This window comes from Erithacus rubecula (assembly GCF_903797595.1).
Source record: "Erithacus rubecula genome assembly, chromosome: 18".
Taxonomy (NCBI): Eukaryota; Metazoa; Chordata; class Aves; order Passeriformes; family Muscicapidae; genus Erithacus; species Erithacus rubecula.
In genome coordinates, this window is record NC_136670.1 from 8,301,042 (window position 1) to 8,326,260 (window position 25,219).

General features: G+C 44.5%; 1 protein-coding gene across 1 annotated transcript; it reads left to right on the top strand.

Moving 5' to 3' along the window:
* Positions 1 to 261: 261 nt before the first annotated feature.
* On the top strand, positions 262 to 24,997 carry PRPF6 (pre-mRNA processing factor 6). Its single transcript, XM_079321382.1, has 21 exons — positions 262 to 966; positions 1,943 to 2,111; positions 2,942 to 3,060; positions 3,547 to 3,625; positions 4,271 to 4,447; positions 5,239 to 5,394; positions 6,047 to 6,141; positions 6,842 to 6,998; positions 7,207 to 7,369; positions 10,164 to 10,282; positions 10,925 to 11,143; positions 12,457 to 12,579; positions 13,372 to 13,493; positions 14,595 to 14,733; positions 15,881 to 16,000; positions 17,239 to 17,415; positions 18,168 to 18,301; positions 18,760 to 18,851; positions 20,831 to 20,945; positions 22,909 to 23,035; positions 23,754 to 24,997. The coding sequence occupies exons 1-21, from the start codon at positions 335 to 337 to the stop codon at positions 23,904 to 23,906; spliced, it is 3,387 nt and encodes a 1,128-aa protein (XP_079177508.1). The 5' UTR covers positions 262 to 334; the 3' UTR covers positions 23,907 to 24,997.
* The last annotated feature ends 222 nt before the right edge of the window (positions 24,998 to 25,219 follow it).

Consider the following 25,219-nt stretch of genomic DNA (forward strand, 5'->3'; position numbering starts at 1 on the left):
TTTTTTTTTTTTTCTCCAGCAAAACCCAAAAATAGATTGATGGGAAGCGGCTGGGGGTTGGGATGCCATTAGCATGCAAAATGGGGCTATTTATCTTCCCTGCAGCTGGGTTCTGCTCCCAGACCTGGCAGGGGGAGGCAGGGCTGGTGCTGCTGCTGTGGGATAGGGACAGTCCCCAAAACAGCCCCAGCCCCTCCTGAGCCCTCTCACTGCCTCACACGGTGCTGTGTGACCCTGGGGACGAGGAGCTCGCAGTGCCAGGGTCACCTGCCCCCCTCACCCCTGGGGGACACCTTGGCATGGCCATCCCTGCTAAAAGCACAGCAGAGCTGGAATGAGAGAGCCTCAGAAGGAACGAGCAGAAAGCCAGCTTCTGCTGCCAGAGATAATTTGTCTTGGAAATTTTCAGCAGGGGGGAAGCAAGGCTGACACCTCGCAGCCCTGCACCGAGGCTTTGTCCAGCTGCAGGCTCTCCTGGGATGATCCCGGCCCTTTTCTGCCATTGTGCCTGGGGGTTGTTCAACACGGTGTCAGCTTCGCTCCCTGCAGGGCCGCTCGCCGCCTGGGAGGTTCCTCAGCAGCTGCTCGTTTCCTAATAAAAATAAAAATTGCTGTAAATGTTAAACTCCGTGACAGCACAGCCCAACATCCCGATCTCAGCCCCATCATCCCCATGACTTCATCCCCACCATCCTCATCATCCCTCGGGACCTCCGCGTCGCCAGGGGGCGCGCTGCTCTCCGGCGGGAGCGGAAGTGCCGCTCTGGCCCCGCGGGCAGCCCCGCCTGCTCCCGCCGCCGCTTCCGCCGCCGCCGCTGGCCCGGCCGCCTCTCCCGGCTCTGCTCCGGTCGCTGCTCCGGTCCCGCGTCGCTCTCGCCTCGCCGCCATCGCCATCATGAACAAGAAGAAGAAGCCGTTCCTGGGCATGCCCGCGCCCCTGGGCTACGTGCCGGGGCTGGGCCGCGGGTGAGACACTGCCAGGCCTGGCCTGACCCCCCCACCCGGTGGCTCCGCCGGGGCCCGGGGCTCTCCCGAGCCCTTTCGCTGCCCGGCTGGGCTCACACCTCCCTGCCCCACTCATCCCCGTCCCCGCGGGGTGGCCCCGAGCGGATTTTCAATGTTGTCCCTTCCTAAGGGTTCGCGTTCGCGCTAGCTGGGCGGGTTTTATGTTTAAAGGCGAGCCTGGCTCCGAGGATGAGTTCCCGGGTGCTCCAGCCGGCAAAGAATTGTGTCCCTTCTGATCTTGAGACTGTGTGTGCGTGGGAGCGTCTGAAAAAATTATCAAACTGGGGGCTTTTGTTGAGGGGACAGTGAGCGGGTTTGGTGGCGGCTGAGACCATTTTTAGGGTGTTCTTTGCTGGGTATGAGTTGTGTTCGACCCCAATGATTTTCTATTGCTTTCCCTGGGGAGATCCTGCTGGCTGTGCCCCATGGGATGCTGCCAGACGAGTGTGGGGGATCAGAAGAGCTCCAGCTGCCCCATCCATTTGCCTGTGGTGTCCCACAGGCTGCAGAGACCCAGAGACAGAGTTTAGAGAGGAGGCCATGCTAGGATGGGTGCAGAGCCATGAGCTGGGTGGTTGCAGTGCATTTGTGGAAAACGTTCTCCCTATAAAAGGTTGCCCAGAGAAGCTGTGGCTGCCCCTGGATCCCTGGAAGTGTCCAAGGCCGGGTTGGATGGGGCTTGAAGCCACCTGGGATAGTGGAAGGTGTCCCTGCCCATGGCAGGAGGTTGGAATGGGATGAGCTCAGAGATCTTTCCAACCCAAACCACTCCATGATTCCACGGACATTCCCCCTCCCGCCGGCTTTATGAATGCTGGTCACGGGGAGTGTCTGATGCCATTCTCCCAGAAGAATGATATTTTCCCTGCCTGCCTGAGCAGTGACTGTGACAGCTGGAGTTGCAGTGAGCTGAGCAGCCCCTGGTTTGTCCCTGCAGAGCCACAGGTTTCACCACCCGCTCTGATATCGGCCCTGCCCGCGATGCCAACGACCCCGTGGACGACCGGCACGCGCCGCCGGGCAAGAGAACCGTGGGGGACCAGATGAAGAAGAACCAGACAGCAGATGATGATGATGAGGATTTGAATGACACCAACTACGATGAGGTGAGGAGCTTTCATCATCCTGCAGGTGTTTTTTTCCAGATGGAGCAAGAGGCCCTGAGCTCCCTGCTCTCGCTATGGACTTGCTCTTTGCTGAGGCTTCAAACCCAGAATTTCCTGTAGCATGCAGGCAGCAAAACCTTTGATATTTATTGATTGAGACCTCAGGATGCACAGTGGCATGATGCTTACTGATTTTTGTTCTGGCCTTGCTCCATGGGTTATGATTTAATTACTGATACAGAACCCTAAGAGTCTTGGGAAAATATCTAGAAATAAGAATTAGTGTAAGCATTTCAGGGATTATATTTTTTTTTTATTCTCCACAAATGAAAGCTTGTGTGCTTTGACAAGATTGGACTTGATGATCTTGGAGGTCTTGTCCAACACTAAATGTGTGATTCTGTTCATATATTGTCCTTAAGTGGCCTGTGTAGTCTTGTGTGTTTAAGTCCCACTTGGGTTGGTTGAATGTTATGATATTCTTTCTGATTGCTTTCACTGGTACAAAAAGCAAAAGTGGTTAATGGAAGAGAATGGCTTTTCTATCCTGGGATCTCATTTATTGCTGAATAGAAGTGGTTTAGAGAGAGAAGCAATTTTGAAAGAAGCAATTTTGAAGCAGTTTTGCTTCAAATGGTGTGGGAGAATAAACACCACCACGGGGTGGTAGAAGGAGGATGCTTTTATTTACAGATGTGTTAGTCTGAAGCAGTGTTGTCAGAAACAGAAACCTACATTTTCAGGTGATTGTTAGCTGTAGCAGGAGCATAACAGAAGCTTAAAAAACCTGCCTTTTCTTTCTTTTTTTTTTTTCCTCTCCAATTTCCCAGTTCAATGGCTATGCTGGGAGCCTGTTCTCCAGTGGCCCCTATGAAAAAGATGATGAAGAAGCAGATGCTATTTATGCAGCTTTGGATAAGAGGATGGATGAACGCAGGAAGGAGAGGAGGTAGGAGAAGCTACAGCACTGGCAGGGGGTGTTCTCTGGGTAATTGAGGATGGCAGGTATTTTGCACCACTTGCTTTGATAGTGGATGTGGTTAAATTACTTCTCTGTAGTTAATTAAGAGTCACTGTAGTTTATTAAGATGATGTGGGGAGATGCTGAGCAACTGATATTGATGCATCACAGACTGCACAGTAGACTGGAAATTGTTAGAAAAGTCACCTCATGCTTGTGAACAGTATGTGTTACTTGTTAAATTCACTGCTCATTAAGAGGAGGTTAAAGACTGAAGACACTTGAAGATTTCTGTTTTTACACCATAATACTGTCTTATTTGATAAGGATCTCTTATTATAATGTTGATAATCTAATCTTGGAAAAAAAAAATGCCTTTTTTATGCCCTAACTCTTACTAAACACATTTTCATTTTAATCAAAGACTTGCCAAAGTGTTACTCTGAGCATAACCTGAGTATTCCTTTTCCTAAGGGAGCAACGAGAAAAAGAGGAAATAGAAAAGTACCGTATGGAACGACCCAAAATTCAACAGCAGTTCTCAGACTTGAAAGTAAGGAAAAAAATGTCTGAAATGTGGCTTTCTATGAGGTACAAGAGGTGGCTGTGTGTTCTGTTTTGTGTGTTTGTTTCTTTGCTCGGATTGTGTGTGTTGGCAAATGAGTAGTTTGATATTCTCCAGATTAGAATTAATTTCTGTTGGAAGAATAAGCACAGTTCATGTGGGTACACAAGGCAGTGAAATTTCTACCAATTTTGATGTGGTCAATTTTGTTTTTGTGCATTATAGAAGGTGCTACACTTCTGTCTTTGAGGGAAAATGATAACTTGTTGGCATTGCAGAAGTAGCTGAGGAGAATCTCCTAACTAAATCTTCTTTTAAATAAAAATGCATTGTTTAAGCTGTTGTCTAATGATTAGTAATAAACCACTCAATGCTCCAGGCACTAGGATTAATCTGAATGTTTGTAGCTCTGAATCTAATAACAAAATTGATTTGGAATCTCATTCTGGACTAAAACCAAATTCTAATTAAATACATCTAATTCTTTTGCGCCTCGGATTAGGAAAAAAAAATCTGACCCTTAACTGTTTAATTGATCTTGAATTATTTCAAGAAAATAAATCTATTAAGGAGTTAGAGCACTTAAAAAGCCATTTCTGCAGCAAATACTGATGCCAGCTCCTGTCTGAACAGCGGAAATTAGCAGAGGTCACTGAGGAGGAGTGGCTGAGCATTCCTGAGGTGGGAGATGCCAGGAACAAGCGGCAGAGGAATCCTCGTTATGAGAAACTGACTCCTGTCCCCGACAGCTTCTTTGCAAAGCATTTGCAGTCAGGGGAGAATCACACTTCTGTGGACCCACGCCAGACAGTGAGTACACAGCAAACCTGGGCAAGATGCATTAGAGATGAGTGTTAAACTGGGATTTGGGGGAAAGATACTTGACCAAAAAACTTGGTGTGGTTTGTGAGTCTGCCAAAGGAATTCTGGCTGTTAAACTCATGTGCTTGCTGGAGGCTTTCAGTGCACAGCCATTAGCAGAGAAAACCTGGAGATAAGCAGAGAAAACCTGGTTTTTGTTTTAAAGGTGAAAGAAAGTATTTCTTTTCTTATTTGCTGAATGCAGGGTGGCAATAGTTTTGGTGAGCATAACCATTTATGTCACAATAATATCTTGCAAAAAGGAACAGAAAATAAAGTTAACTTTCACTAGGTTTGCCTAGTTTTGGGGCAGTTGTGTTAATAATTGTTTGCTTTTGAGTCAACTGAAAATGAAGTAATTTAGCTTGTTGCTCTGTGGCCAGAGTCTACTGTGGTCACAGAATTATAGGAGCAGCTGACTGGCCCTAGACTGGCTCCAGGTGTCCATTGGGTTTCTTTGCAAGTGTTCTTGTTTGAATGTGACAGGTCCTGTGCTTGAATTTTTCACTTGTTGCTTATTTCACTGACTTGACTAAACTTTAGTAATTACCTATAGATTTGCAAATCCTGTATGAGAAATGTTTTAGGATCCAGGGAAGCCTTATGAGAAGTACCTGTGGGAGTTTGGCATCTGTGTCCTGCAGCTTCTGGGGAAGTGCAAATTAGCAAATAGTTTGAATTATTTTTGAAATCTCAGAAGAGGTTTTAGGAATTACTTTCTCACTTTTTTTTTTTAATAGCAATTTGGTGGACTGAATACTCCATATCCAGGGGGTTTGAATACTCCATACCCAGGAGGAATGACACCAGGCTTGATGACACCTGGGACAGGTGAATTGGACATGAGGAAGATTGGCCAAGCCAGGAACACTTTGATGGATATGAGGCTAAGCCAGGTAAGGATGTGGGAAAGCAGGATCTGTCACAGGTATGCCTGGGGTTAATGTGCTGTTTTAGAAAAGTGTTAAATCTGTTCTCTTGGGTGTTAGAAGATCTAAGAACAGCTGAGCTGTGAAATAGTTTTGTAGTCCCTCTCCCCAAATCTTATGCCCTGAAAATGAATAGAATTTCCTGAGAAATACCAGTTTGTCCCTGGAATTCTTGGTCATTATGGGAGAGCAGACTGCCTGGTTATACCAGAGGTGCCCTTGAGGCAAACAGCACAGGTAGTGCTACCAAGGGAAGCATCTCTTCTGTTCTATGTAGGGATGCAGGACAAATTGCTGAAAAATACTGATTTTTGACTTATTTTTCATTTATTTTTTTTTAAATCTAAATCTGGTTTATTCTAAAAAGAAAGCCTTTAGCTGGCAGGACTGCAAGACCTTTGGGTGACTGCTTATCATCAAGCTGCTTCTTGTATGGATTTTAATGTTGAAGTTGTGTATTTTAGAAATATAAAAAAGCTAATAAACAAGGCATTGTGTTTTTCTCCTTCCTTGCTTTTGAGAACAGAGGAATGTCTAGGATTTTTGTAGATCCACAGTCTTTTTAGGCATTCAGGGGATGTGAGTGATTATTTCAGTATCTCTGACTTGACTTTCCCAGGTGTCTGACTCTGTGAGTGGCCAGACTGTAGTGGACCCTAAAGGATATTTGACAGACTTGAATTCCATGATTCCCACACATGGAGGAGATATCAAGTAAGTTTAAGAGGGATTAACAGATTTATCCTCTTAGCAGTGGCACTGATCCTATATGTAAATGGAAATCTGTCTGAGTGGATGCTTTCAGCTGGCATTTAGTTTGTAAGAAATACCAGGTGAGTTTTTGAGGATGAATTCTTTTAACATGAGATCTGGTCTAGTCTTTCAGCTGAGGTATTAGCATCTGACCTGGATGCATCAATTGTGGAGATTGTTTCCATACCATCCCTATTTCCATGCCAGAGTGATGGCAGTGTGTGGCTGCCTGCCAGCCAGGAAATAACCTGGTTAATTGTACCTGTGTGATGCTAATTTAGGCTTGATTGATGACCTCTAAGAACCTCTTTAGCCTGGAGTTTGATATCTGTTTCATAAAGAATTGCTCTTTAAGTCAGAGCAATATGTGCAAATATCAATGCTAATTCTTGACTTACATCAGTGCTTGGGCTTATCAGCTTCTGGCTGCAAGTGCCCAGCTGTAATTCCCAAAAATCTTGCTTAAATACTTAACTGGTTTTTACTGTGATCTCGCTGTGTTAGTGTATATTTATAAGCTTGTTTTGGTAGAATGTAATTTGTGTCCCCAATATGGAAAAATTTGAGGTCACAGTTACTGTTCATCTGAGCATATCCTGGCTTGGGAAAATTGTTTCCCAATGTGCTGAAAATTTTCCTTCCTGTTTTTCACCTCCTTTAGTGATATCAAGAAAGCCCGTTTGCTCCTGAAGTCTGTTCGAGAGACCAATCCTCATCATCCACCAGCCTGGATAGCATCAGCCCGACTGGAGGAGGTCACTGGCAAGCTCCAGGTGGCTCGAAACCTCATCATGAAAGGAACAGAGATGTGCCCTAAGGTCAGAATTGCTTTGCTTGCCTGCTGACCCTTGTGGGCTAGTTAGGAAAAAGTTGGGGTTCATGAGCAGCAGAATCTCTAACCTTGACTGAGGCTCTGCCTGCTACAGCTTCACTGTCAACAGTATTACAAAGCACCTGCTTAGCCAGAAGCTGTGACTTTATATCCTTGTTGTGATGTAAAGGAAGATGGGCTGTTTTTCCTGACAGAGTGAAGATGTTTGGTTGGAGGCTGCTCGGCTTCAGCCTGGAGATACAGCCAAGGCCGTTGTGGCCCAGGCTGTGCGGCACCTGCCGCAGTCTGTGCGCATCTACATCAGGGCAGCAGAGCTGGAGACAGACATCCGTGCCAAGAAACGTGTCCTCAGGAAAGGTGAGAGCTCCTGAGCCCTCAGGGAATGAAGCCATTGCACCTTTGAATTGTCTTGTAAGTTCTTCAAGATGTGGCCCTAAGTTCAGGTGCTTTTTTTGCTTCCTTATTGAAATTAGTTGTCAATTTGTGTACTAATGGTGGAACTTGCTGCTGTCGAGCCAAAAAATCAAGGTGTTGAAGTATTTGTAGAACATCCTTCAGCAGAAAGCTGCTGGTACTGAACAGTTCCAAAATGTTATTTCACTTACCTAAGCTTGATCACAATTAGATAAGTAGATGAAAACAATTAAAATTATGTTCTAAGGATAAAAAGGTGATCTAAATGTCACCTTGTGGTACTTTTTGTAAAAGATACTGGAATTGATTGTTCCTACTTGCTTGTAGCCTGTTAGACACCACAGTGGCTGCTGCTGGAGGAGCTTTAAATATCTTGGGGTTCTCATATCATTGAGCCTGTTGAGCTGCAGGATTTGGTTTAGTGTAGCAAGTTTTGTCCTTGACAAACAGCCTTTTTCTGTGGTGCTTACCTGAAACTTTACATCTTCTTGGATTGCATTGCATTTGGAGGCTTTCCTCTTTCTTAGAATGATTATCTTTTCCAAACAATGATCTCTTCAACAGCAGTTTGTTGTGTTGTCTTGAACCCAGGTCTTCCTCAGAAGTTCAAAATAAGAATTCTTTGATTACTTTAAGTAGCTGGGCCTGTATCAATAGAGATTCTTTCCTTAATGATTACTGAATTGTATTAGTTACATCTCCTGTCTTTAATCTAGACAGGGAAAAGGGTCTGGATTTAATACATTTACTGAATCATTGTGGAGCAGTCTGCCTCAAAATGATTTAGGTTCAAAGGAATTAGTTGCCTCTCATCTCTTATGTCTTGCATGTAAAATTACACATCTCTAGTGAAATGACCTCTTACTACATCTGGATGAAAGGCACTTCAGAGTTGCTGGATTTGAAGTTCTGAAGAGTTTAGATATTAACTATTCAGTAGCTTTTTTAATTTCCGTTGGCTCTGCAGTGTAACATGGTGTGAAGTGCTGCTCCTGTGACACCGTGTGTCCTTCTCAGGAACAGTCACACATGTTGAACAGAAAAGCATTTTAAAGCAGCAGAAATAGATCTGAGTCCAGCTTAGGTAGAGGAGAGTCTTGTGTGAGAGCAGTTACTTACCCACTAGGAACTGAGCTTTGCTCAAACACTTTATTTATGAAGAGAAAAAACATTCAGTTTTTTGACCACCTACCTAATCTCTTGATACAAAGCTGTTAGTGGAATGGAACTGGATTTATCATTCTCTTCCCAGTTTCTGCCTGTTAACAGCTTCACAGTGCTCTGCTGCCCAGGGACCATCAGTAATATGGAGCTTGGAGCCTTAAGTAGCAGTATAACCCATTATTTCTCCCCAAATAAAACAGCCTCAATGCCAGGTAATGTCACTGACGTGTGACCTTTCATATGTTTATCCTCTCTGCTTGCTGTGTGCATTCTTACTATCCAGCAGAACCTCTGGAGTTTTTAAAGCCTCAGTCTGATTGGAGACCCAGCAAGTTGAGTGGCTGAGCTTAAAGTCCAAAAATCAAGTTCTATATTTATGAAAGCATGTTCTGTCCTGCAGAGTGATGCTTTCAGCTCTTGCAGACTGACATTATTCACTTAAATTCTTCAGGAATATCCCCTGCAGCTGCAGACTTGGAGACAAATGGTTAATGTCTGTTATAAGTGTGTGTTGGGGTGGGATGTGCTCTGAGTTGAGGCTCAGCACTGTGTCTCTGCAGCAATGAGCAGCAGTCTTGCCTGGAAGCTCAGTTAGTTCCAAAGTGGGTTTAAATGTCTTTTCCCCACTCATTTTTGTGTCCCTGTGACTGTGCTTGCTTTATTGAAGAGGGATGTGCTCAATCCTCTGTTACTATGGCACATTTGTGTACAGTCACCATGGAAGCAGTGGAAGTAAAGCTGCAATGCAGCTGCTTCCAGCAGTCTGGGGTGCAAATTGGGGTGACAAAAGGCCAAAAAAAACCTTTGGTTTTTCAGTCTCTCTTAACGAGACTGGCTAAGGGAAGTTGTTGTTTTGCATTTAATGTTTCAGACAGCACATGTAGGACAGGCTGCAGAGAATGCAGTTCTACCAGCAGCAGCTAACTCTTGTTCAAGATTAAGGAAACCTTGAAGAATCCTAATTAGATGGAGTCTGTATTGGATTGCTGGAAGCACAGTTGGTACTCGTGGCTTAGTGTCAATGAGACCTTTAAGTTTTTATGCAACCCTGTTTTTATATTTACATGGCAGGACAACAGCTTTTTGGGAAGTCAAGCTGAGGTCCATTGAGGTCCATTTTTACATGAAAACTGCATTGTGAAGGGGCAGTTTCAACATGTAAGGAACAAGGCTGTATTATAGTTAGTGTTGAAGACGTTTCTTTTCTATAAAGGCAGACCCAGTGTGATTTAAGCTGCCCAGTTTTGAAGATCTTCATCTGCTCATTTACTGAGACTGGAGGCTTTGTTCAGCCAGGTGTTTTACTGAGGAGGATGCAATTACAGCTTGTACAACAAAAAAAGCCTTTGGCTCTCCAAAATCTGTTTCCAATTAAAATGATTAAGTGTTTTATTTTCTGATTTTAAATTCTCATTGTTGAAACAAGAGCCCAAATAAGTAAATTCCCTCCTTTCCCTCCTTCAAGACATTTCCTTGTAATAGCCTGAATCCTTTATTATATCATGTTTAAAAAATACAGCTCTCATTGGTAAACTATTTTATCATTATTGACATAACTGTTTTGCCTCTGTAGCCCTTGAGCATGTTCCAAACTCGGTGCGTTTGTGGAAAGCAGCCGTGGAGCTGGAGGAACCTGAGGATGCCAGGATCATGCTGAGCAGGGCTGTGGAGTGCTGTCCAACCAGTGTTGAAGTGAGTTTAAAAAAAGTGAAATAAAAAAAAACAAACCTACACCCCACTTCAGGCTGCCAGTAGAGCTTTGCAGGCAAAAGGCAGGGTGAGCAGTGTTTCTCCCACTTGCTTCATGCCATAGTGGGATGTGATGAGTAGTGGAATGTGTTTTTTTTCTTTGGAGTTAATTGTCTGGTGGTAATTACATGCCTCATTTTGGTGTGTAATTGTTAGGTTAGTCATGGCAGTGCACAGCTGTTCCTGCTGTAGGCACTGAGCCATGTTTGTGTCCATGTGTGGTGCCTTGACAGCTGGGAAAACAAGTGAACATTTAACCTGGTGAATCTAAAAGTTACTCATTTCTGAAACAGAACCAGAGTGTTCAATTCAGCTGTTTGAGAGGTGATATGAGCAGAAAATAGGAGTGTAACAGCCCAGCAGATGGGGATGATACCCAGAGATGATCAGGACTGAACTCAAGGACAGCAGCAGCTTGTTTCTCCTCTCCATTGGTATTCCACAGCCTGCTTGCAGTGCTTGAGGACAGTTGCCAACCAGTAGCAAGCAGCGTGAAGCTGCTTATCTCTGTGGGCTGACACTGCCATACAGCAGCCTTGTCATCTCCTTGTTCTCATCTCAAATCCATCTTTTGTTGCTGTGCAGCTGTGGCTGGCTCTGGCAAGGCTGGAGACATATGAGAACGCTCGTAAAGTCCTGAACAAAGCCCGGGAGAATATCCCGACGGATCGTCACATCTGGATTACTGCTGCCAAACTGGAGGAGGCCAATGGAAACACCCAGATGGTGGAGAAAATCATTGACAGAGCCATCACATCCCTTAGGGCTAATGGTGTGGAAATCAACAGGGAGCAGTGGATACAGGTATGTGCTTGGTCTTGAAGGCTCAGGGGGACTCTTCGTGCTCTGTTCTGAAGGTTGCTGATGGTGGGTGATGTGGGGCAGAGTCATTTTGCACTTGGCTTATCAGTGAAGGTCCCTGTGAAGAGACAAGAGATGAGACAAAAAAGCTCAGTAGGGTCAAGGCCATAAGTTACCCTGGGGTAACGTCACATGTGTTTTGCTGAGAAATATCTGGTTTGCTTCTGTCGTGGAACATAAGTAGCTTTGAGTTGAAGCAGCTGCTGCCTTAAGTAGAACAGAGGCTTAAAGCCTTCAGTAGAGGATTTATGTATTTTTTGCATATGTCTCTTTTGGTTTGGCAGGTATTTGTTTGCCCCACAAGTCTTTGTCAAGTGGCATTATGAGAAATCAAAACAAATACTGCATTTGTAGCATGTAGGAAATGTTCTGTTAGTCCTGTACTGAAGTTCTTTCCTCCTGAATATGTTCTGTGCTTTGTTTGATCATAAGTCTTTAAAGCAGTTTCCTACTAAAATAATTTACAATGGGTCAGGGCAGCAAAATATTTTTATGCTGCTTAAGAGTATTGATAATGAATGAAGTATTTAATATTAAATGGATATCCTTGCTAACATCTAAAACAATTCTGACTTTCTTTACAGCAGTAAAACAATTAAAGGTTAATTTCAACTTTTCTTTCAAAAAATCCATGAGCACAGTTGTGTTCTCGAGTTCCTTCTCAGTGCTAGAACTGCTCCATTTCTGTTATCTGATCAGAGGGCTTTTCAACAAGTTTAAGCAAGACATGCTTGGCTTTCTGAAAGCTTTGTGTGTCAGGGAACTCCACTTTTCCATACATGCTCTGGTGAGATAGTCTTTGCACCTTTGACTTTACACTTCTTGATGAGGTACTCCTAAATTTAGTTATTGCAAAGCCCTTAATCATCTCAAAGCTGAAAGAGGGTCAGTAGTTTTGATGTTACAGTTCTTCCGTGTGAAATTTTTGCATTTTTTATTGGCCAGGTCCGTGCTTGGCTCAGCCCAGGGTTGTGGAGCTGTAGAAAAAGACTTCTGGGTCTGGAAAGATCACCTTTTCAGAGGATAGAATTAATGTGACCTGTTTCTTAACCAACTTGTGAATGATTCTATGTGCAGCTCAGGCACCTTCCTCCTGGGTGCAGGCTCCTGCTCAGTGTCAGGCTGTGTTTGAGCAATGTTTGTGCTGTGGCAGTGACCACAATGTCTGTGTGTTTGTGCATGAAGAGTTGCCATTGCAGACTTTAACCTCTTGTGCTGGGCTCTCAGAATGAGCAGGGCTTTCCTTTTGTTTCTAGGATGCTGAGGAATGTGATAAAGCTGGAAGTGTGGCCACATGCCAGGCAATCATGAGAGCTGTGATTGGGATTGGCATCGAGGAAGAAGATCGGAAGCACACCTGGATGGAAGATGCAGACAGTGTATGTCCAGCTGTGATCCTGCTTTCTGTTGGTTTTGTTTCATTGTGGGTTTGTGTTTTTTAATTAGAGGAAGTTGAACTGGTGCCTGGGAAATTGCTCTCTGCCTTGAGAGGTTATTATAGAGCTCTATTCAGATTTGAGTTTCTGCTAAACAAAAAAGACATTGGTATAGCTTGTCTGCTAGTTTGGTGTGGATTTTTTTTTTTTTTTTGCCAGTGTGAGACACCAACAGAGATTGAATTATGAGTAAAGGAGCTGAGAATTGAGTTTCAAGGCATAACCATTGTAGCTCAGGAGTTAATGTAAGACTGGATAAGGGAGTGGGTAAAAGTTTTACCAGGCTTTTTTTGCTTTAGGGGAATAGTTTGAACATGTGCTAAGAACTAAATCATATTTCAGCATGAAAAATGTCCAGCTTCACTAGCTTTAAATTGGGCTCAGAGCAGTGAGGGGCACGTGCTGTGGTGCTTAGGGTTTTGCCTGTGAAATAACAAAATGAAGTGTTAACATGAGAGCCTTTCCAATGCCTTACTGAGGTTTCAAACTGGCCTGTGAGTGTCAGTCCCACTGAAAGGCCAGGGATACTTGTGCTCTGTAGAAGGATACTTGGAAATTCTTTCCTGCTTCCTTTTGAAAAGCTGATTGTTAGTGTTCTGTTCTCTATTAATTCCTCAATTCATGGATTACACCGAGTTACTGAGTTCTGGGTTGAATTGTGCATGTGTAATTCCTGCTTGCTCTCAATTCCAGTGCTCCCCTAAGCTGACTTAGTCCTGATCTGTTTTCCCTCAGTGTGTTGCTCATAATGCCCTGGAGTGTGCCCGAGCCATTTATGCCTATGCCCTGCAAGTCTTCCCCAGCAAGAAGAGTGTGTGGCTGCGAGCAGCCTACTTTGAAAAGAACCATGGAACCAGGTATGTGTGCTGCACAATCCCTGTGACAGGGGGACAGGCTGGGGAGGAAAAAAAAACTACAGGATGGTCCCTGGTGTGGTGCAAGTGCAGAGTTATACAGCTGGATGAAACTCACTGGTGTTTTTTACAGGTCTGACCTTCTTTGTTATTGTTGTGCTCAGAACATCCTTAAGTTTTATGAAGTCATAAAATGGTTTTTGGCAATAGGGATTGCATGGTAAAAATAGCTGTGAAGAGACAAGGTAGGAACAATTGTCTTTGAGGAGGCATCTCTGGAAAAATATAGGGATCCAAATCACCTAAAATGTGTTTTATTTAGTTTTTCGTAGATAAACTACTTCATAGCTGAATGTGTCCAAACATTTCTGGTATTTTCTGATTAAACACTGAATGTGTATCACATTCTGAATTAAGATTAGTGTTATACTGTTACAGCTCAGGCTCTTTTAAAGTTTATTCACTAAGCTTTACATGTCAGAAACTTTCTGCCCTCAGCTTAGACTAAAGCAAACAATCTCTGCAGTAGGCCACTTGTACATGTGGAGCCATCCTCATTAAAGCCAACAAGGCTGTGTTGTGGAAGTGACTGCAGATGCTGAGTTCTTCCTCATTCAAACCTTTTTTTAATTTGGAACAAATATACCTTCTCTTTTGATGTTGTTTTCCCATGTTTCCCAGTGGTGGCTGGCTTTTAAGCCCCATGTTCTACCTGAAAAGTGTATTTGCCAGAAGAGAAAAAAATAAATTGCATAAGATCAAGCCAACCTCATCTGATAATTCTGAAAACCTTCCTGTCTCAGTTTCTACTAAGTTTTGTTAAGCAGAATGACTCTTTCCAAGAGAAGGAGCTGTTTGTGTGAGGCCTCTTTCCACAGAGGTTATCAAAGGTGTCTGAACAATGAGCCGTTTGTGGAGTGCTGATTTCAGAACCCTTGTGAAAAAAGACCCCACCCTTTCCTTGTTATGAAACAACTTATCAAGGTTTACAACATTGGACTTTGCAACAATATTTATAACACTGAGTGATAGTGGAAGTGGTGTGAGAGAGTTTGCCTTTGGCAGTACCTTGAGGGATTGTAACTTGCTGTTTCTTGTCTTCAGAGAATCCTTGGAGGCTCTTCTGCAGAGAGCTGTTGCTCACTGTCCCAAAGCAGAGGTGCTGTGGCTCATGGGTGCCAAATCCAAGTGGCTGGCAGGAGATGTGCCAGCAGCCAGAAGCATCTTGGCCCTGGCTTTCCAGGTGGGTCTGTTACACTTGTCAGAGAGTGTTAAATGTGACAGGTAAAGAATACAGGGCAGGCTTTTTCTGTCAACACCTGTTTCCTGCTGCCTTTCAAAGTGAAAGTGACTTCTGCTGTTCTTTGATTGCTTTGTGTGGCAAAATATTCTCCTGTAAAATAGCAGCAGGCTGGAAGCAAGGCTGTGGTACTGCTCTGTTAGTAATATTACACCAAAGTCTGAGCTGGAACAAGTTGTCCAGAGAGGTTGTGGCTACCCCATCCCTGTAAGTGTTGAAAGCCAGGTTGGATGGAGCTCTGAGCAACCTGGTCTGGTGCATGGCATCCCTACCCATGGGATTGGGATGAGATGATCTTTAATGTCCCTTCCAACCCAAACTGCTCTGAGATTCTGTGAGTTTGGAAACCATCAGTTTTACTAGCATGGCTCCCACCAGCCCCAGTCATGGACCAAAATCCTGTTGTCTTGGGTCTCCTCAGGGAAAGGGTTGTGGTCTGCCTTAATGAGGTCACTGCATTACTTATGTCTTGGATCAAACCCACTAATGAAGGGAATTGCCTGAAGGGGATGCTGTAGCAAAGATAGGCAGAGTGTTTCTAACACTGGGCATTAGGCTTAAAAGCTAAGTGGAAAAAAAATAAAAATAAAAGACAGATCCTGAAATGGAAGGTAAAAGATACTTCCTTAATCTGTTCTCAGTGCTCTTTGTTACTAGGCCGAAAAGTTCTTGACATGGTTGCCACTGAAATGACTTTTATTGGAAGGGTTTTCACATACCTCAGTGGGGAATTCAAGCTGCAGCTTTTTTGCTTGAGGGTAATAAAATGAGGGTCTCATTGTGGCAGACCCTGTGATGTTTTCAGTATTTAAACTGGAAGTTCAGAAGATCAAGCATTACTGCTTTTCAACAATTGAGAAGCATCCAACTTCTAAACTGGCATATATCTTTGTGTTGCCCATCTGTTTTGGAGGATTTCTATAAACTTCAAAGGTCAAAGAAGACTGGGAGGAGCTTGCACTGAAAAAAAAAAAAAATCCTACTGTGGATTGACAAAGCTCTGATTTCAATTTTAATCTGGATCAAACAGAGGATTAAATCTGCTGTTGATTCACTGTGTGCATTTGCCTGTCACTTTGTGTTCCTGCAGGCCAACCCCAACAGCGAGGAGATCTGGCTGGCTGCCGTGAAGCTGGAGTCTGAGAACAATGAGTATGAAAGAGCGAGGAGGCTGCTGGCCAAGGCTCGCAGCAGTGCCCCCACAGCAAGGGTGAGCAAGGGGAGGGTGCAGAGGCTCAGGCCTCTTGGCCACGGGGGATTTGGGATGGAAGGAGGAGTTCCTTCAGTTGTGTGGCCGTGGGGATTGGCCGTGTGGCTCCTGCCCCTGCCTCGCAGGGCTCGCGGCCGCTCTGCCGAGCGCTGCTCCAGCGCATTGCGACACAGAGCCGTGGCACGAGGGGAAAAAAGGCTACCATCAACTGAAGGGTTTCAGTTGGTTTTTTACATAAATGGCAAAAGTCAGGAAATTCCCAGTTTACAGCTGTTTGTGTAATGTTTGTTTTGCATAAAAGCACATCTTGGAAAAAAGAGAAAATACTTTCACAGAAGACTCACTTATGCTTCTACTAAAGACAGCTCTGGGGTGGTTTGGTGCTTAAAGTTACACTCCTGTGTTTATCTCCAGTTACCTCTGGTATGATAAACTCTGTTGATTTTCAGCTCTTCAAACAAAAGCATTTTGACTTGTCCAAGTAAATGAAAAGTTAGTTTGATCTCTGTCCTCTGTTCCTCCCCCTCAGTTGTTGTTACATCCTGCATCTTTTTAACTGTCCTCCTCCTCCCTGAGCCAGGGAGCTTCTGCAGCTGGGGCTGAAGCTCTGCTCTCAGACTTGATGCCTCTCTTGTAAGGTCACAGTGGGGGAGTTTGGGAATGGGGAGGATGGGGATCAAAGAGCAGTAAGAGAACCTTTAGTTTGTAATATATTTCTCATAGCTGTGACTTCCCTGCAAAGCCAGAGGGAATGATTTGGGGGACAGAAAAGTATATGTACCAGTTTGTAATGAGCAGGACAACAGTTAGAGCCTGAAGCCATAATTAAGAAAGGATGGTCTTGGTAGCTTGGATCTGAGGAGATCAGATTGTGCTGATGAGGAGGCTCAGATTTGTTATTTGGTTGTGCTCTTAAAGCTGTCCTCTTTATACAAGTACTACTTTTCCAGCCCAAGCTGTTCTACTATTCTTAGATAATGCAAATGCCAGCTCTATGTTAATAATTATGTAAATAGATGAGATACAGGTTAATCACACTGTTCTAGCTCCCTGCATTTACCTTTCTCATTGTTATTTGTTCCTGCTACTATTTAACTCTGATATTTTAATTTCTATTTTACTTCAAATTGTAGCTAATCAATAACATTCTAATTGATGCATGAAAGTGGGAGCCTGCTGCTTTGGCACATTAATGGTGTTTCAGTGGCTGCTGGTAAACAGCTTTGGTTTGTTCTCAGGTCTTCATGAAGTCTGTGAAGTTGGAATGGGTGCTTGGGAACATTGCTGCAGCCCAGGAGCTCTGTGAAGAAGCCCTGAAGCACTATGAGGACTTTCCCAAACTGTGGATGATGAAAGGGCAGATTGAGGAGCAAAAAGAGCTGGTAGAGAAAGCACGGGAGGCTTATAATCAAGGGGTAAGGTGGATGTTACTGCAGGTTTGTTTTGTGCTGCTGGCACGGAGAGATGTCTGTCTTTGAATCAAAATGGAGAGCCAAAGACATTTCTGTCATTGGTTAAAACAGTAAAAGAAAAAAGAAATTAAATAAGCAAGAATTTCTCTTACCCATTAGCCATATGCAAGATTGACTTTCTTGCTTGTTAGAGTTGTCTGTATGCCTGACTCCTCACAGGCAGGAGAAAAGGCTTTGCACAGTAATTCTCTAAGACTTGTAATGACTAAAGCCAGAACTCTTAAAAGAAAATCTTTCTCAGCAGGTCTTAGATACACACTGTGAAAGGAGTTGGCCTGCAGAGCACTCCTCTCTCTTTTAAATGGTAATTGGTGTTCTTGGGTATGAATGCTCAAAGTCGACAGCCATCAAAGTCATTTGGACACAGGTTTCTGCCAGTGTCCCTGACTCCCTGCACACTCTGCTGTGGTTTGGGGATGTATGAGAGCCCTCCATCTGCAGAAAGCACAAATTGGAGCTGTGTTCTTTCTCTTACTGCTGGGATAGCTCAGTCATACCTGATGTACCTGACTATTTTGGGTACAGGAAAAACTTCTGTGCTGTAAGACTAACTGGAGAAATTTGAGAGTTGTAATCAACTTGATCTCTCTTCTTCTAAACTCTCCAGAAGGATATAGGGAGGGAAGTTCTTTTCTGTAGGAGTTACAAGATTTTTTTTCAAGTCTTTTGATGAGCATACTTTTTTTTTTAAACAGTTGAAGAAGTGCCCCCATTCCATACCTCTGTGGCTTTTGCTGTCCAGGTTGGAGGAGAAAGTTGGGCAGCTGACTAGAGCCAGAGCCATCTTGGAAAAGTCTCGCCTGAAGAATCCAAAGAATCCAGATCTCTGGTGAGTTGTGTGGAGTTGAACTGAATTTGGGCTACAAATTCAATCCGTTCTTCAGGCCAGCTATTTCACATCATCTCCACCATTTGAGCCTGGGATTTAGGACCACGCCCACCCTGAAGTTTCTTCTGGACTAATAACTTCTCTGAATAGCAGAAATGCTTTTTTGTCCTGACTAGCTACTCTAAGGATTTGGGAACCAGTTACTTCTTGACTGATAATTGTAGTGCACAGAGCATGCAGAGTGCACAGGGCTCTTTCCTTTCTGTTACAGTCCGGTTTTCAGATTGTTTTTTATCTGGACCATTATGAAAGTCACATTTATTTTTAGATGGAGAGGAATGGGAAGATGTCAGTCACCTACACATATTCAGAATATGGTCAGATACTTGCAGTTTCCACTGTTTGTTTCAGCCTAGTGAATGTTGTCATAAATATCCTCAGAGTCTCTTCCCCACCAGGCTGGAGTCTGTGCGCTTGGAGTACCGAGCTGGGCTGAAGAACATTGCAAACACTCTGATGGCCAAGGCACTGCAAGAGTGCCCCAATTCAGGTGAGCTGGATCTCACTTCCACCTTAAACACAATGGTTGCCCAGCTGATAGAAGCACATTTTTTCCCAAGGTATCCTTTCTGGCCAGGTCTCAGGATATGTTGTTTTGGAGAGGTATCAGTTATCCTTCTGCAGAGGCAATGCTGAGGGTCATCAAGAGCAATCCCAGTTACTTTGTGCTCTCTCAACACCTGAAGGGCTGTGGGTTGGTGTTGTTCCATTTTTTCTGTAGTATCCAGTATATTACTGGATCTGTGGTCTGCAGTTAGTCCCCAAACTTCCGGCAGAAATATCTTGGATATGGGTGGGCTTTTCTCAGAAGCCAGCAGAAGTGTGCCAAGGTTTAAAATGAAAAAAAGACACTTCAGTGTTTATAGTTAGGAAGTTCTGTGGAAAAAGTTCCCTGTCCCTCTGGAGTACAGCTGGCCTGAGGAGATTCCCAATTGCTGGTTTGCCTGCACTGGTTGCCTGATGTGAGTTTAATAACTTGTGCTGGCAGTGAATTTCCACCACAGTCATGATTAGGGGATCATGAGCCATAAATGTTCAGTCCTGGTTTTTGGTTATTTTACCTCATGTAAGAAAAGGCTAGGAGGTTGTATGATGTATGTCAGTTAGTTCTAACCAGCAGTGGAAACATTTGCCTATCGGGATGGGAGGACAAAGTGCCTAACACATCCCTGTTTTGGGGCAGAATTGCAGGAAGACTTAATTACTTAAACACGTTGATGTCTTTGGGGAGAAGATGTCACATAACTACAAATTGTAGTAACTTACTGCAGGACAAGGCTTGGCTTGCCTTCAGGCGAGGTTTTGAAAGGTGGCTGCTTAAGTCCCAGTGAAATAATTTGAAATTAAATTACTTTTATGACATGATAAACTCATTGCAGGGTACCCTGCGTGTGAGTGGGTCACCAAAGCAGCACTACCCAAAATCCTGCTTTGTTTTTGTGAATGACCTAATGAGTGTTTGCCACCACAGGCTGTTTTACAGATCTGCCTGTTGCTATGGAAATGGGCAGCAGGATCTCAGTTTTTGTTTAAACAATTGCTTCCAACTTTATCTTAGACCTCAACAAACCATAATCAAAGCCTGCAGGACTTGGCTCGTTGGCCACCTGTGGTCATGTAAACCAGAGGTTTGGGTCCATTGAGTGCTGAATTGATTCCTGATGGGTGGCAGGCTGCACAAAGAATAAAACAGAAATATTATGGTGTTTGTGATCCTATATATAAAGAGCAAGAAGAAGAGTATCTCTCCTGTCTGTCACTGCAGTTATCAAAGCTCGTGTGTGTTCCCGTGGTGCTGTTTATGGGAAGTGAGAGCACTTTGATGGAGTCCTGGCAGACACCATCTCTCAGGCTTTGCTTTGAAGTGATCAGGTGTGCCTGGCTGACATGAGAAACTGCAGATTTCATGCTCCCCTGAGCATATTTCCTTCCTTGCTTTTGGCAGTGAGAGGAGCTAGGGATTAAACCCAGCTTTCCTGGATCTATTCTATCCTTCATCAATGTGTGTGGAGCCAGCATCAATAAGATTGTAGTGCTCTCCAGCACCCTTGAAACTACTCCCAGACTGTGCTTTGCACTTTTTTGAGACTTCTGCCCCTCCAGTTGCCTGTTGAAACAGACAGATACCTTTCCCTTTGGAAATGCTGATTTGCCCTCTCTGTCCCAAAGTTTGCAGTGTCTCATCTGAAGAACCTGAGCTCTGGGTTAGGCAGTGCTGGAGGTGCAGGAATTGTGATACAGAAACTGCCAGAGCTGAAGCTCCAGCGTGGTGCACACAGTAACTAAAAATTCAGAGTACTGATTGAAGTATCCATGTGGAAAGAGTGATCTGGGATGAGGCTGGGGATGAATAACCACCAGGATGGGGCTGTACTGCTACTTGTGTTGCAGAGCAGTGGCCTGATGTCAGGGTGGGGAGGGTTAACCTCAAAATAACACTAAACAATCTTCCTACTTGATTTGATTAAGGAATCCTGTGGTCAGAAGCAATTTTCCTTGAAGCGCGACCGCAACGAAAGACCAAGAGTGTGGATGCTCTCAAGAAGTGTGAACATGACCCACATGTCCTGCTGGCTGTGGCCAAGTGAGTTCCTGTGCTTGATGCAGTAAAAATATCCGTGTCTGTGTGTGGCTGCTTCCAGGATGGAGCACTGCACTCCAGCACAGCCATGTGATTCTGGCTGCAGCAGCTCTAATAGGTCCCAAAGCAAGGAGCAGCTCTCCAGCTGTCTCCTAGTAACTGTGCAAATCTCTCCCTTGATTCCAAGTGGGGAATGTCAGCCTGCCCTCGAGCTGTTCTGGTGGGTCTGGGACTGGCACAGGCAGCAATCCACTCACACAAAGCCCTTTACCAGTGCTAGGTGTTGGTACCCTGCAAGCTGCTTTCTTTCTGTCCCTTGGAGAGAATTTCACTATGCTGTCAGGTGAGCTAGGCTTTATTAAGTGGTTCAGGATATGTTTTAAGTATCTGTGAAAACAGGGACTTTTTGTGTTGATTATTTTTCATGTTTTATATGGCTGACTGTGTAGTTTTCATCTTTTCTCCCTATCCTAGTTTTTGTCAGGTGTCTTTTTAAATTCTGAGCTAGATGTTCTGTTCCTGAATGTCTCCTATGTCAGTCTTCTTCAGCTGGAGCCAGCCCAGGCACTCTGTAGTTTGCCCTTTCTCTGAAAGGGGAAGATAATCTACTAGGAAATCTTTAGTCCAGGTTGAGTTGTGAGGATTGTGTTGAAAACCCACTGTTAGAATTAACTTTTGCAACATCCTGCTTTGATGTGTGAACAGCCTTACAGCAGCTGTGTTGGAAACAAACTTACTTTTCTCCCTTTGTGAATAGCAGAAGAGGTTAATACAGGAGACATTTTGCTCGAAGTTGCCCAATTCTTTCACAACTCTACTTTATAAGCCAAAGAAAACTGTAGGATACACTCCAGTGACTGCAACACTAGGTTCTGCCAGATCCTGACAGCTGACTTGTTCAGCTTTAGCAGCAAGTGAGAAAAATGTTAACTTTTGCTTTATGGCAATTGCTTCCAGGCCCCTTCTGGTGCAACCTCAGGCTGTTTAACAGCTAATCCCAACATAAACAGCTTCCACCACCCATCAGGACTTGCCTCTGTAGGTACAGAGTGTCACACATCTGTGACAAACTTTTGTTAAATATGTTGCTGAAAATGGCCACTACCTGCAGGTGTTAAACTTCTGCTATCATTGTTCGTGCTCTTGTAAATCACAGTTTATTTAACACAGAACAATCAAGAGTATTATAGGGCTTAAAAACAATCACATAAGCTGTATAATTTTATGACAGGCTAAGCTCTTTATGAGGGGTGGCTGATTTGATAAAGACCTTATAGCTCAAATGAACTCTTTAATGCAAAGAAGTGAAACCAAGAGACTCGTGACTCAGCTGGTTCATTACTGGGGAGAAATTTCAGCATTGACCAGTGCCTGGATGAAATGGCAGCAATGGGGCTGTGCCAGGCTGGGGTTTGAGTGCAGAATCTTCCATGCTTCTTTTTACTTGGAAAATGGGGCTGACAAGGCAGGTCTGCTCCACTTCACTCCAGCAGGCTTTGTAGGTGTGAGCATCTGACCATACAGCAGCCAGTTACCAGCTTTTAGAAGTTATTTAATTGTTAGATGCTCAAATTGACTTGAAACATAAAGAAATTGAATGAGTGGGAGTAGATGTAAGCATGTAATCCTGTCTGGAACAGCAAAATTAAAGCAATTGGGGCAGCAAAGGTTGAGCTCAGTAATGCTTCCCCTCTTAGCAGAGTTTGTGCCTGGGGCTAAGCTATCCTCTAAGTCATCCTGCCTCACTGTGGGGCAGTGGAGAGCAAGTGCTGGATGTTCTTTTCAGTCTTCTCACTCCCTTCCCGGGGGCAGGATGATCTGCAAGTTGCCTAAAAATCTGCTGTTTGATTCCTGGGAGAGCAAAGAATTGGAGCACCTGCAGAGCCTCTAAGTTGGAGCTGTTGTGGGTTGGCATCTCCCTCTAAAGTGAGGCTGTTTGTCAGCTCCCCTCTGCTTTTCCCAACAGGCTCTTCTGGAGTGAGCGCAAAATCACCAAGGCCAGAGAGTGGTTCCACCGCACAGTGAAGATTGACTCTGACCTGGGGGATGCCTGGGCCTTCTTCTACAAATTTGAGCTCCAGCATGGCACAGAGGTGAGTGTGTGCCTGGGAACAGGGGAGGCAGCAGCAATCCCTGCCTGCTGGGGTTTGCCCAGTCCTGGGATTGCTGCAGTGCTGGGCTGAGCACGCTGCCACTGCTCCTGCCTGTGTGGTCACAGGGGAGGCTGGCTGTCACGCCTGGTCATGAATGAGCATGAACAGGCCTGTGTGGTGGCTTTTAAAAGGTGCTGTCATTAGCTGAGCTGTGTTTCAGGCTGCTTTGCTGTCCACAGTCCTGCTGGTTCATGCAAAAATCTCTGAAATCAATCTTCATCTTGTAAAACTCAAGCTTGCTCAGAGGGGATTGTGCTAGAATTGAGTACAGGTTGCACGTGAGCATAGCCAGAGGAACAGCCAGCTCTAATCTCTTACAGCAGTTTTTACTGCTGATACTACTGAAATGATGGGGGTGTTTATCTTTGACTTCAGAGAGACCTTTCACTTGACACAGCTCCTGCAGGTGGCAATGCACAGGAAGTTTCTGCTGCAGTTTCTTTGCAATAATCAAAACTTGCTTACTTGCATCTCAGCCAGTTTGTTCAGCCAGGCAGGAGACTTACTGCTTCTGAATTTTGACTTGGACTTCCTTTGAAAACAACAGACACCAAATCCCACCATCATCTTTTGAAAGAGTGTTTGAATTAGGGAGGGTTCAATTTTTGGCTGTGTTCTGGATCAAACCAGGACAAACTGTCATTTCTCTTCCCTGTAGGAACAACAAGAAGAGGTGAGGAAGCGCTGTGAGAATGCGGAACCTCGCCACGGAGAGCTCTGGTGTGATGTCTCCAAGGACATAGAGAACTGGCAGAAAAAGATTGGAGAGATTCTTGTGCTTGTGGCAGCCAAGCTGAAAAATACCTTCTAGAGTGTGCTGGCCTCAGCTGCCTCAGAGCTGCCTGTAGGACTCAACCTGCTCGTGCTGCATTTGCTGTTTCAGTGGCGCAGATTTTGAAGGACAGACATGGATGATGATAGAAAGGAGCTTTCTCCCAAAAGGAAAAGCTGCTTCCTTCTTTCCCCAGCATGGCCATCAGCTTCTGCAGCACATGGGAACATTGTAGCTGGTGTCACTTAGCAGACAGGAGCAGTCTTGTGAGGCTCTGTTGGCATTTCCATGTTGACTCCTGATCCCCCCTGCAAACACAAGCTTTAATTAGTGCTTGTATGAATTCTGACATGTGGCAGTCCCTCTGTTCTTGACCCTGGCATGTGTTCCCTGTCCCCCTTTAGTGTTTGGCCATCTAATGTTGGTTCCTTGTGGGTAGATCTGGGTTGTTGCTGTTGGAATACACCGAGTGTCCTTGAAGGAGATGGGTGGAGTTTTGGGAACAGCCCAGCAGCACAGGGAAAGGTCTGGGCTGGCTTCTCTTCTTTGGGTGCTTTAGTTTGGTCTCTGCTAATGAGCTGCTGCACAGCTTGGAGGTGTTCCTCCAACCTGAGCAGCTGAAGGATTTTGTCAATTTCAAAAGCATATTTTTAGAGAACTTTTGCTCAATTTTTAATGTATATAGTAAAGCTATAAGCACAGTGGTGGCTTACAGTAACAAGGCAAAACTCAGCAATCTCTGAAAGCCCTTTTGAAGGAAGAACATTTATTTAGGGCTGTTGGGAGACTGTGCTGTTACACAGCTGTGACTGCCTGTGGCTGGGAGGTTTGGGATGGCTCCCTCCAAGTGCAGGTAGAAAAAAGCAGACTCAAGAGAGGAAGAGCTTTGTGTTTGGGACCCTTTGTACACTGTCTTTAATTTTCTACACTTGTGATGTGTATTATTTTTACCCCAACCTCCTGACTTTCTTGTGATCATAGAATGAGGAGTTATACTGTCTTACACCTGAGGCTATAGCAGCTGTATCCAGGTCTGTTGATGTGCATTATCTCATGTATTTAGTTGGAGGAGAAACTCCCTTATTACTTGTTGGAGAACATGTATAAAATACAGTTTCTTTTTTTCTTTCCTTCTGTTGTCTTCGAGCGTGGTCTTGCCCTTTGATTCTGACTGGGAAGAGTGGGTCTGATAGCAGAAACCTTTGGACTTATCAGGCTCCCACCACTCTGGGAAGGTGCCTGCCAGTGGTGGCTGCTCCAGGCTGGGCTGCAGCCTCTTGCCAAAACGGATGAGAAGCCCAAAATGGATCTTTTAATGCTGGAGCAGAAACGGTTGGTCTGGAAGCAAAAGC

Coding starts and splice junctions, on each gene's coding strand:
- PRPF6 (XM_079321382.1), top strand. CDS start 335: ATGAGAGAGCCTCAGAAGGAACGAGCAGAAAGCCAGCTTCTGCTGCCA. Junction 6,142..6,841: donor ACACATGGAGGAGATATCAA/GTAAGTTTAAGA, acceptor CACCTCCTTTAG/TGATATCAAGAAAGCCCGTT. Junction 11,144..12,456: donor ACAGGGAGCAGTGGATACAG/GTATGTGCTTGG, acceptor TTTTGTTTCTAG/GATGCTGAGGAATGTGATAA.